At 59.5% G+C, this 17,714-nt stretch overlaps 1 protein-coding gene across 2 annotated transcripts in view; it reads left to right on the forward strand.

Annotated features, from left to right (window-relative positions):
- SDK2 (sidekick cell adhesion molecule 2) overlaps nucleotides 1-17,714 on the forward strand; it is a 244,342-nt gene that overhangs the window by 107,441 nt on the left and 119,187 nt on the right. For both annotated transcript variants that reach the window (XM_062216721.1, XM_062216722.1), the window contains exon 2: nucleotides 6,527-6,686. In XM_062216721.1, the coding sequence (XP_062072705.1) occupies nucleotides 6,527-6,686 (160 nt within the window). The remainder of the gene's footprint in view (nucleotides 1-6,526; nucleotides 6,687-17,714) is intronic.

The raw sequence follows: 17,714 nt of genomic DNA on the forward strand, positions 1-17,714 counted from the left end.
GAAGGGCCTGCCCTGAGCACCTGCTCCCTCTCACCCAGGGCCCAGCCAGCCAGGCTCTCTGGAGCTGGGGAGATCAATGTGGGAGGGAGGGGGTGGTGCTGAGGGGCTGTAGGAGATGCGGAGAGGAGAGGTGTGTGAGTCCAGGGGTGCAGCCTCCCAGCCCCTTCCAGAGCTTTCCAGAGACTCCTGATTAGCAGTGCTGTTCTTAGGAGCCCAGGGGGGGCTGTTGAAACATGGGCCTGGGGAGGCTTCCGAGCTGGGAAGGGAATTGGTGCTGGCTCAGTAGCTCCGGAAGCGGGCTCTGGAGGGCAGGTGCACATGTCTGGGCCAATTAGATGGCTGGTGGAGGCCTTCCCCCTGGGGTCCTCGGCCCGCTGGCCGAGTAGTTCCCAGGGTTGGGCCGGCTGGGAAGTCAAACCCCCTGCAGGGTGACACGGTGGGGGGCAGGGTGGGGGCTGGCCGCTCCAGAGAATGGTGACTTTATTCTGCACGGGGCTGAAGTTGAAGTTCAGAGAAGCCTGTGTGTGGGGCCATGTAGCCTGGAGGCCAGAACCTGAGGTTGACAACGGGGGCATTCAGTGGGCACATCAAGGGGAGATGGCAATCAGTGGCCCCTGACCCGCGACGGGAAATGAGAAGGAAGCCCCCAGCCGAGGCCTCCTGCCTGCCCACCTCTGCAAGTAACTTTTTTTTCTTTTTTCATTTTTTCTGAAAGGCAGAGTCTCAGAGAGGCAGCCAGAGGTCGTCCCTCCTGCTGATTCGCTTGTAAGTGCCTGCCACAGCCAACCCTGAGCCAGGTTGAAGCCAGGAGCCTGGAACTCCGTCTGGGTGTCCCTTGGGTGGCAGGAACCCAAGTCCTTGGCCATCACCTGCTGCCTCCCGGGTCTGCAGGAAGCTGAGTCGGAAGCAGAGGAGCCATATCTTAAACCAGGCATCCCAAGGGCCACACGCCCAGCCCTGAAGGTGCCCCCCAAGGGGCTCAGCCACGTGACACCCCTGAATCAAACACAGCGACCCATCCTTTCCCCTTGTCCCCAGAGGGGACAGCCCCTGACTGCCCACCCTGCGCGCTCTGTCATGTGTGCACGTGTGCACCTGTGGCTCTGACTGTGAATGACTAACTCATAGCTGGAGTCCACGAATAAACGTGGCTCACGGTGACGGGCATTGGGGTACAGCGGCTTCAGTCACCACGTGGGACGCCACACCCTTATCGGAGCATCTGATTGAGTCCCAGCTACTCCACCTCTGGTCCGCTTCCTGCTAAGGCACCCGGGAAGGCGGCAGATGATGGCTCCTGTCCTTGGGTCCCTGATACGTACGTGGGAGACCCAGGTGGAGAGCCAGGCTCCTGACTTCGCCCTGGCCCAGCCCTGGTGGCTGTGGGCACTGGGTGAGTGAACAGGTGGGTGGAAGGTCTCTTTCTGCCTCTCTGTCTCTCTGTGTGTCTCCACCTCTTTGCCTTTCAAGAAAAATGGAAATAACTAAATAAAAATGTTAGATAAAAGCCATGTGAACATAATAGAGTAAAAAGATGGTCCCCTCCCACCAGACCCCTCCCAACAGCCTGCTTGTCCCCAGTCCCCCAGGGCTAGCTCTTACGTCATCTTCTAGAAAAAGCCTATGTCCATACACGCAGGCACCAGGGGTCTACAAGAGGTCCGTGGAAAATGTGTGCAAAGACAATGAATGGATTTCAACATATTTTGCACCGAAATAAACTTACCTTCCCATTGCATTTTCCATGAATTTTTTGAAGTCCCCTCATACCGTTTTATGCTTAAAGAAAAAACAAAGGCTGGCGAGCCGTGCGTTTTTCCAGAGCCGCCTGTGTCTTGGGGAGGTGCAGCTGTGTCTGTAACCCGCACCCTCTTGACAAACGTTCAAGTGGCTTGCAAGCCTTGGCTGTCACAAGCCGTGCAGCCCTGGAGCGCTGTCATCCTCCACGTGCCCCAGCGCGTCTGAGGATGGCGGATTCCTTGAAGAGTCGGTGGATTGGCGAGCGTAGCCTTTCTGGTTGTGATGGAACTGCCAAATTGCTCTCTGTCGACGATGAACAAACTCCACAAAGCTCCGTGCACGCGTGCCCGCGGCTCTGCAGGCAGGCCAGCCTACCTGTCACACTCTGCATCTTGGCTGATGCGACAGGAGTCAAAAAAAACAACCCACACGGTGTCTTATTGAGTTCCTGTTTGGCTTTCTCTTATCTCGAGACTGAGCGTGCCTGTGTCGTCCCAGAATCGTTCGTACATCTTCCCCGTGAACTATTCCTGTCCTTTGCCCCACGTTTCTCCGGCTTTGCTAATCTTCGTTCTTATTGATTTGGGGGCACATTTTGTCTACCAGGAAAAGGAGCTCTTTGCCCGTGAGAACAGGTCCAGACATCTTTCCCCCGGTTTGCCTCCTGTTGCTTCCTTTTGTGTATGGGTTTGTTTGCTTTTCCGTGCGGAAGTGTTAGCTGTGTGAAGGTAGCCGTCTGCGTCGCGGCCCCCCGGAGCCCGTGTAGTACTTAGAAAGTACTTGGCCAGGACTTCGCTCTGCCAAGATGACGTATTTTTAAACCTCGGTGATTTTTTTTTTCTAGTTCGTTCAGAATTTCATGTTTCGTGTTGAAAACATTGATCCATCCAGCATTTATTTTGAGGCAAAGTGTAAGGAAGAGATTCAATTCTATTTTTTATCCCCACATGGCATCTTCACGGTGCCAAAACCATTTGTTGAATAATTGATCTTTTCCTCACTGATTGGAAATCCCACTCTCATCGTGCATTAAATATCCCCACGGGCCTTTAGGTCTGTTTCTGGACTTCTAGACGATTCCTTCTCCCGCCTAGACCCACCAGACCACACTGTTTTAATTGTTGTAGCTTTAGAATATAGTTCAGTGTCTGTGCTAGTCTCCCCTGCTGGCCATTCCTTCCCAGAAGTCCCTTGGCTAGTCTTTCATGGTTTTTATATGAACTTTAAAGTCACTTTGTCTAGTTTAAAAAATAAATCTTTGTGCTCATGTTTATTTTGGGAAGGAGGAGGAGTTTAGAAAAGGATGCCTTTTGAGGGTGTTGTTTCCAGCCACAGTTCCCCTGCATCCTCAGGTCCCCATCCCACTGACAGGGTGGTCAATGGTGCTGTTGTGTGCAGTTGCACAGGTTGTACACTGCACCATCATGGCACTAAGGCTCAGAGGAGCTGCCGACCCCTGCTCACAGGGTGTGAGCTCTTCCTTCCGGGTCCATCCACCCAGCTGCAGATGTTATCAGCAATAAAATCGACCTCCGTGTAGCGCGTGCCTGCACCTGCTTTCTGATCTAATCTTCACGCAGGTACAGCTCAGGAAGCTGAGGTGCTGAGGTTAAGTGACTTCCCCAAGGCCGGCGATTTCTACTGCCCTGTGCACCTGTAACACGGACGCCAGCCCTGGAGGAAGCACACACTTAGAGACACAGACGCACACACTGAACACACAGGCACGCATCACAGATGTGCACAGACACACATGGGGCATCCACGGGCACACGCACAGACGTGCACAAACACACACGGCATCCGTGGGTACACACAGACACACACAGGACATCCATGAGTACACACATGGGCATACATGCACTGACACGTACAGGACATCCATGAGTATACACACCGGTGTGAGTATACACACCGACATGTGTGTGCAAACATGCAGCATGGCATCCATGAGTACATGCAAGGACATGTGTGCGCAGACACACAGACATGTGCACAGACACGCACAGGACATCCATGAATACACAGACACATGTGCACGGGCACAGGGCATCTGTGAGCACACACATGGACACACACACACAGACGCACATTGGCATCCATAGTACACACATGGACATGTGTGCAGACATGTACGGTGAACACATGTGTGCACACAGGGCATCCATGGGCACATATATGGACATACACACAGAGAGATGCATAGTGCACACACAGAGGCGTGTGTGCACCAGCATCCTTCCCGCCTCAGGGTACCCTTCCTCCCACAGCGCCCGCCCGTCCCCTGCCGGCTCCATGCAGGCTGTCCAGGGGCACTAGCTGAGCCCTGATGGGGCCTCCGGGACCCCCGTACCCCAGGGCAGGGGCATTTCCCAAGGAGGTGGTTTGCGGACAGGTGCCTTAGTCTCTCCCACGCCTCCTTGTGAGGTGACGTGAGATGGGAGGTGCGGGGCGCCTGGCTCAGGGCCTGCTCCCAGCAGGTTCTCGGGGCTGGCTCTCCCCTCCCCTTCTCTCTCCCCCGAGTCCTTATCTCCGACAGCCTCTGGGAGGAACCCATCCAAGCAAGAGTCATCAGGCTCCAGGCTGGCACCCAGGGGCCTGGGTGTGGACTGGCCCGTGCAGCCGAGGAGGCCGCGTGTCTGCGGAGGCGAGGGTGTCTGGGTGCAGAGCGTGTGTGTGTGCATGTGCGTGTGCACGTGTGTGTGCACACACGTCCACCGCTCTCCCTGCTGTGGCTCTGAGTCAGCGCCACATCCAAGGGAGAGATTTAATCACTCGGGGGCTGGGAATGTTATTGTTTTAAAACAAACGAGTGATGACAGCCCCGAACAGAGGGTTTTTAAAAACGCGACGCAAAGGGCCTTGAAAGCTGCTGGAGATCCAGCGTGCCTTTGAAGGGGGAGCGAGCCTGTTGCTGAGCTGAGAACAGGGCTGGCTGCCTGGAGGCTGCACGTCGTCGCCTCCCTTGGCAAACAGAAGCCCTCCGACCCCTCTCTCCCATCCCCCAGCCCCCCCAGAGGGATGAGCCTTCCAGGGAGGGACCAGGGGATGGCGGTCACTCCCCGGTCTGTGCCCTAAAGGACGAGTCTCTTCCCCAAGTTTGAAAGGCAGGATGTTGTCAGGACAGTAGTTAAGAGTGATGGGAAGACGGCCGGCGCCGCGGCTCACTAGGCTAATCCTCCGCCTTGCGGCGCCGGCACACCGGGTTCTAGTCCCGGTCGGGGCACTGATCCTGTCCCAGTTGCCCCTCTTCCAGGCCAGCTCTCTGCTATGGCCCGGGAGTGCAGTGGAGGATGGCCCAAGTGCTTGGGCCCTGCACCCCATGGGAGACCAGGAGAAGCACCTGGCTCCTGCCATCAGATTAGCGCGGTGCGCCGGCCGCAGCGCGCCTACCGCGGCGGCCATTGGAGGGTGAACCAACAGCAAAAAGGAAGACCTTTCTCTCTGTCTCCCTATACTGTCCACTCTGCCTGTCAAAAAAAAAAAATTAAAAATTAAAAAAAAAAAAGAGTGATGGGAAGACGTGTTCAGGCGAGCAGCCGCAAGTGCACGATTGAAACACCAGCAAACCTCAGACAGAGCGGTCAGGGGGCCTGCATGGGACCGCCCTCGCCCTCTGAGCCACCAGCAGCCCACCCTCAGATCCCCCCGCCTGGTGGCCCCCTCGGTGAGGGTCAGTAGCAGGGTGCAGGTTGAAGGAGGACCCTCCCCAAGCCATCCCCCGAGTTAGGCATTCATAACACTGAAACCCTGGGCGTGGAGTTGGGGTGCAAAGTGTGAGGGTGCTGAAAGCGTTGCCGGTCGTGCGGGAGCCCAGGGAGGCCTGCAGACCGGTGCTGGACCCGTCTGAAGATCAGGGATACCCCGGACCGGGCGATCCAAGGGCCAGGAAGGAGGGACATCCAGGGCTCCGCGCCCCCTCTGATGCTCCCACGGCTGGGCCTGGGGTGCAGGAGGGCCCCCACAGCCCTGGGCCCCGTCCTCTCCTCCTTTGGTTTCTTCCCTGTCTGAAACCAAAAGAAGCAGCTCCCTGGGCCGGCCCTGCCACCGTGGTGCTCGCCTTCATGCTCACAGCGTCAGGGCGGCTGCTTCCGTTCCCCTCCACGGATGAAGTGGAGTCCTGGGAAGGCGCCTGTGTGTCCACCCCCACGTGGCTGGGAGGCGGTGGAGTGGACGTGGACAGCGTGGCTGTCTGTGGACCTGGGCCTGGAAGTCAGGACCCCCAGGGCCTGTGCTGCCAGCAGCTTCATGCCTGGCTTTGAGCCTGTCCACCCTGCTGGGTACAAGGGGATCACTGGAAGGTGCGTGGACTGGGTCCGGCCGCCCTGGGCCTGAGCCCCCAGTCTGCCACTGGACTCTGCGCTTGGTGCCTTTAAGGGTTCCTTGAGCCTTGGGGTGCAGGACACAGGGGACTCAGGGCTGTGCCTGCACCTGCAGCATAGTCAGTCCGCCTCCTTGCTTCCCTGTGAAATGTGCATCCCCACCGAGGAGAAACCGGGAGGGGAGGGTGTGAAATGGACAGGTGCCAGAGTGTGGGAGTGGCAGCAGAGGCGGGAGCCTGGTGTGGTCCAGGCGGAGGAAGGCAGGACGCTGGCTGGCGGGCCAGCCTTGGACTCAGACTGCTCTGCTTGGTGGGCGAGCCTTGGACTCAGACTGACCCACACTCACGTGCTTCCCGGGCGACTCACCCGGCTGCACCTGCTCCGTCTACCTTAAGTAACAAACAGGCTGCCACGTGTGGGTGACATGGTGATAACCAGCGGCTTTGTACCCCTGTCTCCTGCAGACGATGTGTCCCCGTATTTCAAGACGGAGCCGGTGAGGACGCAGGTGCACCTGGAGGGGAACCGCTTGGTGCTCACCTGCATGGCGGAGGGCAGCTGGCCGCTGGAGTTCAAGTGGCTTCACAACAACAGAGAGCTGACCAAGTTCTCCCTGGAGTACAGGCAAGTCGGGCGCCTCTCCTTGCCGCGGGCTGCCGGGTGTGCGTGAGTGTGCACGTGTGTGTGCGAGTGACACTGTCGGCGCAAGGTCTCAGCCTCAGACTCCCACTCCAGTGCTCCCGAGAGGCCAGGGCAGCTGTGCTGCAGCCCTGAGAGGGCCCAGTCCCGCGGACCCCAGCAGAGGGTCCCCCAGGAGCTGGGCCCGGGCACCACCCAGACACTGTGGCCCATTCAACAGTGGACAGGGCACAGGCGATGACTGGGGAGCAGGGGGACACGCTGCCTCCCAGGAGCTATGGCTGTGGCTGGAGCCCCTTTGGCACCCACTGTGTGAGAAGAGCGAAGCTGTCCCTGGGAGGCTGTGGGTCTAGTGGACGATGGGGTACGTGGAACCCTGGGGTCGATAAGGGAGGCCCCAACCCAGGCCTTATCTTTGCTTCTTGTTGGTGCCCAGGTGCCTGAGCACTGGGCCCAGCCAGCCTTGCCCTCCCCAGGTCACTACCACTGCCACACAGAGAGGACCAGGATAGGGGAGCACGTGCGGGGTGCAGCCACTGCCCACGCCAGACTGGCCCTGCTGAGCCCTGACACCCAGTCCTGCTCCCTCCCTCCCTCCCTCCGGCTCTTGCTCTTATCCTCCCATCTTTGCCTCTTTTATTGGCTCCCAGCCCTGTGGCTGGTGATTAATCCCTGGGCCTGTTGTGCATAATGGGTTTTGTTGGGGAAACAAGATTGTCTTGCCCTGGGGATGTGGATACACATCAGTCACCAGGGACAGGAATGCAAATGAGAGGAAGGGGGTTAATTGCTGCAGGATGTGTCCTTCCTGGGGGGGGGATCATCCTCTCCCTTGGGAAGCAGAGAGGCCAGCGCTGGGGGTAGCCCCCACCCCCAGGACCCTTCTGCCGATGTTATGTGGCCACATGGTCCCCCTGCCGGGGGTCAGCTGGAGCAGGTGCTGGCTGCCCGGGGCCTTGAGTTCTCTTGAAAGCCCACAGGGAGACCAGTGGGGCCACACTGAGCTCAATTGGGGGCCCAGGGCCACTCCGACTGGCTGCTGGCACCTGGCACTAGGGGGATGGTTCTGAGAGTCTGTGAAGAGCCCCCTGTGAACCCGTGGGCCGTGGGCGTGCCTGAATGGGACATCTGGAGCAGGTGGGTGGTGTCCTAGCGCTGCCCCGGCCTCCCAGCCTGCCCTGGCCATCTGGAAGGGAGCTGGAGGCAAGATCCGGAGGGGGAGGGGCCGTGCTCCGGCTCCGCTCCGAGCTACCCTATTGAGGCCCCGTGCTGCCAGCACACAGGGTGGACACGAGACACAGGAGCAGATTCTGGGGGGCTGGCTCAGCTGCAGGCTCAGGCGTGCCCGACCCAACCTTTCGAAACTGCCCGCTGTCGTCGCAGGGAGCAGGCAGGTAGAGAACAAGATCCAGCTGTTGATGGGCAATAAAGTCGTTGGCAGTGGAAAAACGTTTGTTTCATGGTAGCCGCTGTGATGTGTGCTGTCCACGTGCAGCATTCAGCCCTGCCAGCAAACTGGGGTGGACTCAGTCCTACCCCCCCCCCCCGCCCACCGCCCCCTTGTACAGATGTGCAAACTGAGGTTTAAAGAAGCTAAAGAATCCGCCCATGCCTGGATTGTTGGATGGAGCTTCCGTCTTGGTGGAGAGGCTCCGGGGCTGGAGGTCTTCACCACCCCTGCCTGGCTTCTCCGTGAGGCCGGCTCGCTGCCACCGCTTCCTTCGTGCAAGCCTCCTGCCAGCCGTGCCCTGCCAGTTCCTGGCAGCAAAACAGCGGCGAGAACGCAAATATTCCATCTCCTGGCTGGGCCGGGCTTCTCCTTGGGAAACGCATTCCCCGTGCGTCCTGGGCTGCAGGGGTGTGGACCGGGAGGCCGAGGCGGCCGCAGAGCACCTGAACACAGGTGTGGTCAGGGCCGTCCTCTCTACCCACCAACATCCTGTGCCCCGTGGGGCGCGTCTGCCCTCCCCATGTGGCCCCCAGAACTCCTTGTGGCCTGCTCCTGCCGGCACCTCCTGTTACTCCCACGGGGGCCAACGCTCCCCCAAAACCGGGCAGTGACAGGCCCCAGGGCTGTACCCAGCACACCCTGTCTGCGGGCCTTTGTCCACATCCCCTCTACTTGGAATACTGCCTCTTCTAGAACCTTCTCCATCCTGCCCGAGGGCCAGCACCATAGCACACACATGTCCCTGGCACTGTCACTCCTTTCGCTGATACTGTGGGTCATTTTTCTGTGTGGAGCCTCCACTTCTCACGCCCTCTGAGGGCAGCCAGCATCAGCGAGAACTCGCAGGCTGCGTTGGCACTCGCTGTATTCCGAGCCATGTGTGCCATCGCTTGTTTCCGTGGCCGGGAACCCAGATCTGATGTCACTCCCTCAAGCTGGACCGTGAACCTGCCGCCGTCCGAGCACTTCCTTGGCTCTGGCTGACAGCATGCCCCGCGTCCACCTGTTTAAATAAAAGTCAACTGGAAATTGCTTTACGAGGGAGATTGGCCAGCGAGGCAGCCTGTGGCTCTCCCCGGGTGCCGAGGACTTCCTGTCTGTCACTAACTCCAGGCCCTGCGTAGGGTGATAATATCCAATTTGCAGGCAGAAAAATGGCTAAATTTACTCAGCAAGTGGCGAGAAAATAAGATTAGAAACACTGCCATAAATTTCACTGTTTCCCGCTCTGGATCCCAGGGAAGAAGTTTACATCCACATCCAGTTTATGGGAGTCTTCATTCTGGGGCTGTGTGTGTGTGTGTGTGTGTGTGTGACAGCTACACAAAGGCCAGCTTGTACATCCTCCCGGGTGCCAGTGACAGGGGTGACTGTGTGGTTCTCGCCCATCGTTGGGGGAGGAGTACAAAGACCCGCACTTGGCCTCACCTGTATAGGACCACGTCCCCTGCTACTTCCTTGCTCTGTGACCTTGGGCAGCGTTGAGTGGGCCACCCTGAGCTTGTTTCTTGTTCTTGGAGCTGGGAGCAGGAGTGCCTGCTGTGGGGGGGTATTGTAAGGTTCACAGGAGACCTGTGGGTCCAGCCCATTCCCTGGTGCAACAGATGGAACAAGACAGGTGCAGCGTGGCACCTGTTAGGATAGCACACACTCCAGAATCAAATCAGCAAATGAGCCTGCCTCCTCCCAGTGGCCACTTGAAGCCCTTTGCACCTGTTCCCATGGCCCTGCCACTGCCCACAACCCTCTTCAGAGCTCATCTTGGACAGATGCAGTGAGAGACCCTTGAGGTGACAAAGCTTTAACCATTCTGACCCTGGCCTTGAACCTCCCAGTTTGAGAAATAAAGTGGTCGTGGCAGTTGGGGGTAGGGGTGGATGTTGGAGGGGAGAGGGGTGCTGGGTGCAAAGCAAACTCTGACTCTGAAAAACTGAGAGCCCTCTTTTTGTGGGCACGGGATACTGCCCAAGTGCCGCTCCCCTGGAACAGGGCACAGCTTCACATACTCTCTGTAGGTGTGTGGTGGGGTCGGGGAGGCTGAACAGAACGCAGGAGAGTCCGTGGGTCCCTCGCAGTCCTGCCCCACATGTAACAGCCCCTAGCCTGGCTGTGTGCCGTGTGTAGGGGTCTTCGTGGGATGGGAATGTTCCCAGGACCAGGCCCTCCAGTGCTGCCCTTGGAGCCTCATCCTCAGACCAAGCCCCTAGGCTGCCTCCTGTCCGTTCTGCCCTGCCCCTGGAGCCGTCTCCCAGGTTGAGCCAGTGGGTGCAGCCTCAGTGTACACCCACTGCGCCAGCAAGGGCTGCCTGGACGCCAGCCACCCTGTCCTCGTGGCCACAGCCTGGCGAAGTCGTCAACCGGATTATTTTGTCTGCCTTGGAAACACTTTCTCCCATACTGTCCTAAAAAATCAGAGAGGCAGAAGCCAGCCACCCACACAGGTGCACACGTGACACGTGCACACACAGATGCCCACGCGTGATCAGGTATACACACAGCAGGAGGACTGGTGTTGATGGAGGCTCACTCTATGCCAGACACTGTCCATCCAGCGTGTCACGCCAAGAGGAGAGTGTTACTGCCTTCACTTCACAGACAGGGAACCGGAAGCCTGGAGAAGTTCCAGAACATTCCGGGGTCACCCAGAGGTGGCAGGTGGCAGGTCTGAGAGGGCCTGACTGACCGAGCTGAGCTGCCTTTTCTCCCTGTCAGGCCCCTTCTGTCCCTGTCCCCATCACTGTGGGACACCCTTGCCCCGCGGGGCCAGAGCCGGCGGCCACCCTGCTCAGTGTACAGAATCGGGCGAAGCCAGGGGAGGCAGGTGGGCTTCTGGCCAGCCCCCAGCTGCATTTCTGGCCCCACTGTCCAGCTGGCTTCCCGCAGGGGGTAGAAGCCATGCCAGGCAGGGAGCCCCAGGCCTGTGACAGCCTTGGTGGGGGACACAAAGGCAGGAGACGGCTGCAGAGCCACTGGCAGCCTTTGAAAGGGCTCTGAGCAGAGGCTGAAGACAAAGTCCCCAGGCTGGCTGCTTTGTTGCTGGCCCTCCCTTTGGAAGTGACAGCAGGCGAGGGAGCAGAGGCCGGCGGTCTCCCCGGAGGGCACTGGAGCCGTGCCAGCAACCAGACCAGGCCCCTGCCGGCCGGCAGCAGCTCTGGGAGGCCGGTGCAGTTTTTTAATGCCTGCTTCCTATCTAGGAGTCACAGCTCTGAGTGTAGAAACCCACTCACAGTCACACACACAGCCAGGACGTGGAGAGCCAGGCTTCACCCGGGGCCTGGTGGCCGCAGCCTGTGAAGGCCCCTGCTGTCCCTGCTGCCCTTCTTGTCCCGGGTCCTGTCTGGGGATGGTTCCAGCCAGCCTGATAACCACAGTGGAGAAACACGGCTACACACGCAGCCTACTGTGAGCCCACTGCACCCTAGCACACCTCGTATCCGCTAACTCTCACTAATAAATGAGCCAGGCGATCTCTGACCTTGACCTCAAGTGTGCACCTGCCGGCCGCTTTCACTTCCTCCCCCTGCTCCAGCTGTGATCCCGGTATCACCTGTAGGGGGCGCAGCTTGGGGCTTGAGGAATGAGGGACTCGACATCGTCCCAGATCTAAGACCAGCATCAGACCTGCTGCCTCCAGGCCCAAGGATGGACGTCGGGAGGGGCCCACGTTGGCTTATTCATGGGGTGAGGATGTGGGGCCTTTTGCCTCCCTTGCCACCCTTTGGGAGTCTTTGTCGTCCCAGCACAGGTGTGCACAGGAGCTGGGGAGCGCCAGTCAGTGCCCCAGGCCTAGTGAGCACTGGACTTTCAGGAAGGGGCAGGGAGTGCTGAGAGATGGAGGTGGGAGCACCCCCAGAGGGCCCAGAGCTTGAACTCAGTGGGAAGGAGCCAATGAGTGTTCACAAGCAGTGAGAGAAGGAGGTGGCACCTCTGGGTGGCCACGCAGGCCGTGCATGCTGCCGAGAGCTGATGCTGGGGACCGGTGCTCAGTGCTGAGTGAGACGGGACTGCCCCTGCCTCCCAAGAGGAACCAGAGGACGAGGCACGTATTGATGGCTGCCAGCTTTGATGAGTGCGTCCAAGGGAAATACGGGTCACCCAGAGTCCCCTGGGGACGCTGGGACCTGGGGAGGAGTGGCGTTGTCCAGTGGCAGGAGCAGGGTGTGAGACATTGGGTGGGAGGGGCTGCACGAAAGCCCGTGTGGCCAGTGAGTGGGGGAGGCTGCAGACGCTGGGCAGCGGCCGGGGGCCCACGTGGGGGCTCGGAGGCGGTCTTAGGATCTTGTGCTTATTACCAGAAGCTCTGTGGGGCCCTTGGGTTGTTTTTCCCTGGGAAAGGGCGTGATCAGATGCTCTTTTGAAAATATCTGCTGGGGGCAGCTGTGGAGGAGTGGACTAGAGGGGCGGGGGTGGTGGCTGGGGCCAGACTGGTGAGAGTGGAGAGGGGAGGTGGATGGGTCTGAGACGTACTTAGGGGGTGGGACGGGCAGGAAGAAGGGGCTCTATGCAGAAGAAGCTGTGCTGGGTGGGAGGGGCCAGCAGGCCAGGAGAAGGAAGGCCTGGGCGGAAGATAAGACGGTGCTTCCAAAGCCTCATGGGAAAAGGAATTCAGAGGGAAGTTTATTTTGGGGCACAACCCTGTTGAAGTCCATTCGCAGTTTTTTACACAGTAGGCATGTGTTGTGCATGAGCCGATACAAGAGCCACGGATGTCAACACAGCCGTTGACCTCATGGGAATGGGCAGAATGAGTGAGCCACGGCGTCCGAGCAGAGGGCCCGTAGGTAATAAACAGAGGAGGTGAAAACCAGCCCTGCAGAGCACAGCCAAGAGGCTGAGCGGGAGGAGGAGGAGGTTGCAGGGCCACGTTGTGGCGCAATGGGTTACGCTGCCACCTGCGGGGCCAGCATCCTGTATCACAGCACTGGTTCAAGTCCCGGCTGCTCCACTTCTGACCCAGCTCCCTGCTAGTGCCCCTGGGAAAGCAGCAGGGGATGGCCCAAGTGCTGGGGCCCCTGCCCTCCATGTGGGAGACCCGGATAGCGTTCTGGGCTCCTGGCTTCAGCCTGGCCCAGCACCACCATTGTGGCCATTTGGGGAGAGTAAACCAGAGGAGGATATTCTCTCTCTCTCTCTCTCTCTCTCTCTCTCTCTGTCGCTCTCTCTCTCCCTCTCGCTTCTAAATAAATAAAAACAAATGAAAAAGGACTTGGACATGGCAGAGAGGAGACGGAAGGATGGTCTGAGCTCACATTCTTCAGAGGATTTTGATCAAGGGCACACAGGCGTCTGGTCAGCGTGGCCCTAACTCCTCTCTCCCCAACTCCCTCTACTCATGGAAGGAACAGATCACTTAGTGATGGCCCTCCTGCCTCTGCTCACTTCCCTCCACCACCTGTGCTGTCCTAGTGCACCTGTGCTGCCTGGCAAACCCCTGCACGTCTCCCAAGACCTGGCACCAGCATCGCGTCCACCGTGGCTCCCAGCCCCTTTCCCTCACGCGCTGTGTGGCTCTGAGCATGTGGCTCTCAGTCCCTGCCCTGGCTTCCCAGTCTGTCTGTGAGATCAGGTGCACAGTGGATCTGGTCACTGATGGCTGTGAACCTGCGAAGGGTGGTCTGAGAGCCACCAGGACGTAAAGCAGCCCCCCCCCCATTTTCTCATTGCATGGGGTAGACTCACCAGCTTTGTTCCCCTCCTTGGCCATGGTCTCCTTTCTCCCCTCCCTGAAGCCCAGAATCCTCTTGGTCCACAAAGCTGGAACTCATCCTCCTACTCCCAGGCTCTCTGGAGATGGATTGCGATTCAGCCTGCATTTGGACGTCTTGTCTGGAAACTGAAGGCTGATGGTGAGGAAGCTGAAGTGCAGGAGTCAGTTATGATGGGCATAAATTGAATTTTAATAGAGATGTAGGTGGCACGGAGCCAGTGTACTCAGGCAGAGGGAAGGTAGTAATTAAAAGTTAACGAGTTTAGAAATGTCGGAATCCCCGGGGAGGGCTGGGGGAGGTGGGCCCGAGGAGGAGGAAGGGGTCCCCTGTGGAGCAAGCTGTCCTTCCTCTGACCCGGCCCGGCTCCTGCACCTGAGGGTGGAGGAGGGGCAGAAGGGCTGGAGGGAGCCTGGCTGCAGGCCTCCCGGAGAGGAGTGGGAAGGGGCCTTGGACCCCAGCCCGTGCTGCCCCCAGGGAAGGCCGAGCAGGGATTCTTCCCCCAGCACCATGCACAGCAGCGGGCAGAAAGGGCTCTGTGTTGTAGGGCTCTCTGAGGTCCAGCAAGGTACCCAACACAGCATCCCTGGCACAGGCCACCAGGAGCCGTGCGCTCCAGATGGGACAACCCGGACTCTGTCCAGACATAGCCGAGTGGGCCTGGGGAAACACACCCCTCCGCCCCCGCCCAGCATCAGCGTCCCACGGCACTGCTGTCCCCAGCATCTCACAGCTGGAGCCGGGGCTGCCCTCCCGTGCACAGCTGTGCTGCCAGGGTGTGGTCAGGCAGGCCCAGCCTGGCATGGGAGAGGGGAGGAGGGCAGAGCTGACTGGCTTCACCCTCCGCTCCCTCTCAGGGGCCTCTACTCTGCTTTTGTCTTTTAAAAATTTTATTTATTTGAATTTTTTTATTTATTTATTCTTTATTTTTTTGACAGGCAGAGTGGACAGTGAGAGAGAGAGAGACAGAGAGAAAGGTCTTCCTTTTGCCATTGGTTCACCCTCCAATGGCTGCCGCAGCTGGCGCTGCGGCCGGCGCACTGCGCTGATCCGATGGCAGGAGCCAGGTGCTTCTCCTGGTCTCCCATGGGGTGCAGAGCCCAAGCACTTGGGCCATCCTCCACTGCACTCCTGGGCCACAGTAGAGAGCTGGACTGGAAGAGGGGCAACCGGGACAGAATCTGGCGCCCCGACCGGGACTAGAACCCGGTGTGCCGGCGCCACAAGGCGGAGGATTAGCCTAGTGAGCCGCGGCGCCGGCAAAATTTTATTTATTTGAAAGAGAGATCTTGCATCTGCTGGTTCACCCCTTAGATGGCTGCAACAGCCAGAGCTGGGCCAGGCCAATGCCAGGAACCGGAAACTCCATCCGGTCTCCCATGTGGGTGCAGGGACCCAAGTGCTGCACCACCTTCTGCTGACCCCACTGCATTAGCAGGGAGCGAGTCCTCTTCACCTTCATTTTGTAACAACCCACGTAGCTGGTGCTTTGTGCCACAGAGGCAGCCTCCACTGGCCTCTCTGGTTCTGGACAGGGTCAGAGGGCAGGCCTCACCCCTCACCTGCACCACATGGCTGGGAGTGGAAGGGTCCAACCCCAGGTGCCCGAATGTCAGTGATCCCCCCCTCCCCGGGACCCCCCTGGCCAGTGCTGCTGGAAGCTGGAGGCCGTTGTGGGAGAGGACAGGGTGCGTCCGAGGCTGTGGCACCCCTGCCCCAGTCCCTACAGATACCAGAGACGTCTCCAGAGCAGGCTGCACACCCCCCCCCCCCAGCTCACATGCCTCCGCCCACTTTCGCACAGGTGCTCCCTGGACAGGCAGGCCCAGGCTCAGGCCTCAGCATCCGCAGGGTGGACGAGATGCCAGGGGTAGAGGAGGCCTGAGCCCTGGGGGGGCCAGGAGAGGTGCAGCTGGCTCCTGGGTCCTGGGATGGGGAGCAGCAGTCCTGTCTAAGGAGGACTAATAAGTTCAAAGTGTGGCTCTGTTTCCATGGCAACCTCCTGCCCCTCCTTTGCCTTAAACGGGCCCAGGCTGGGGAGGAAGCGGGCGCTGGATGGACAACCGGCTCGCTGGACCTCACCTCGCGGACCTCCCCCGAGGCAGGGGAGGTGATGCTGTCACCACAGCACCCTCGTGTCCACACACAGCCCTGCAAGGCCCATCAGGGTGCACCCAGGGGCGCCTCGGAGGGCTCCGTTAGTGCCAACACTTGTCCTTTTCAGAGGGCAGCCCCAGAAGTCAGAAAGCAGTTATGCTGCCCATTTTATAGATGAAAACACTGAGGCCCAGGGATGTAAAGTGACGCAGCAAACTGGGGTGGGGCTGGAGCGTGGGCCCACCACCAGCTCTGCTGCGTGGAACGGTCTAGAAGGCACAGGTATGCACCGGCCACACCCTCGCCCTCCCCCTCGTCTCTCATCCCCTCCTGCTTCCCAGAGCCTGGCGCGGTTTCCACGGACCCGGCCTTCCCGGCAGCCCTGGGGACGGCGGCCGCGTCCACCCAGACTGTGCAGAGAGCGCGGGGGACATGCTAATGAGCGCTCGCGGTGCCAATCACGGCTCCGAGGAGAGCTCCTCCCCAACGAACTCAGGCTATTTATTTCCTCCACGAGGAAATTCAACATGCAAATTAGGAAAGCTTTGATCATTCATCACCTAAAATTGACATCTTCGCATTTGGCCCGGATCGCTTGTAAGCCGTGCACAGAGGCGGGCGAGGGGCGTGCGCAGCACAGGGTCCGTGGGGAGGCGGGAGGGGTGGGCCCCTTCAGCGGCCCATATGCTTGTCACCTGCGCTATTGCAAGAGGGCAGTGACATGTTTATTCTCTGTCCCTGTGCAGCTGAGCTGGAGGCCCAGGCTTGCCCTGAGGGCCCGCCCCGCCCCACCCCCCGGGTCTTCCTGTGCCCCCAGCCCTGGCTCCCAGCCAGACACAAAACCTAATTAGATCTTGACTCAGTTGCACGACCAGGCAGGCCGATGGTTTAGACAGATGCCTGGGGAGTTGGTCGTGATCCCTGGTTCCCAGGGTAGGAGGGGCGCCTTCCTGCTCGGCTCCCCCTTGCCACCAGGACCCATTCGTGGGACCGGCTCGGCTGTGGCTGTGCCCTCAAAGGGGTCTCCGCCCACCCACCCTGCTGCCCTGCAGCTTGCCGGGGAACTGGATTTCGGTGGCTCTGAACTTCCCACCCCCATCTTCTCCTTCCACCCCGCCACCCCACCCTGGGAGGCTGCCCAAGTCCAAGTCCCATGGGGTGGCAGAGACTCCCGGGATCGGACACAGAGGAGACGTGGGGACTGGGAGCAGGGGTTTCAGATCCAACTGGCAGCCCCTCTGCCAGCTGGTCCCCTCTGGACCCCGACGGCCTGAGGCTGGGCACTGGCGGGCACATACTGGTGGGGAGGTGGGAGGCCCTTCTTTCTGCAGAATGGGGAGCAACAACCAAGAATCTCCTGCAAGGAGATGGGGTGCAGGTCCTAGAGGCCAAGGCCAGCACACACAGAGGCTCCCACCCTGGGACTGCTCTTTGACCCTTGACCTCTAGGACCCGTACAGATGGGGACCCTGCCTGCAGGCCAGTGCCCAGTCTCTGGTCAGCCGCCTATGGCTGCATAGAAGGCCTCCCTGAAATTTGGTAGCATAAGTAGCCACCTGCTTCTCTCAGGTGTGTCGCAAACATGCTCATGGTCAAGTCCAGCTGACCGCCAGCGTGGGGCCGGCCCCTCTTGCTGTCCATGGTGTGTGGTTCCAGGCGGTGATCCGAGAGGGCAGACGTAGAAGCTGCAGATTCTCTGGAGGCCCGAGTTCAGAATGTTCTACCACGTTCTGTGGCTGAACGCGAGTCTCGGGGCCAGCC

Source organism: Lepus europaeus, chromosome 18 (genome assembly GCF_033115175.1).
Source record: "Lepus europaeus isolate LE1 chromosome 18, mLepTim1.pri, whole genome shotgun sequence".
Classification (NCBI taxonomy): Eukaryota; Metazoa; Chordata; class Mammalia; order Lagomorpha; family Leporidae; genus Lepus; species Lepus europaeus.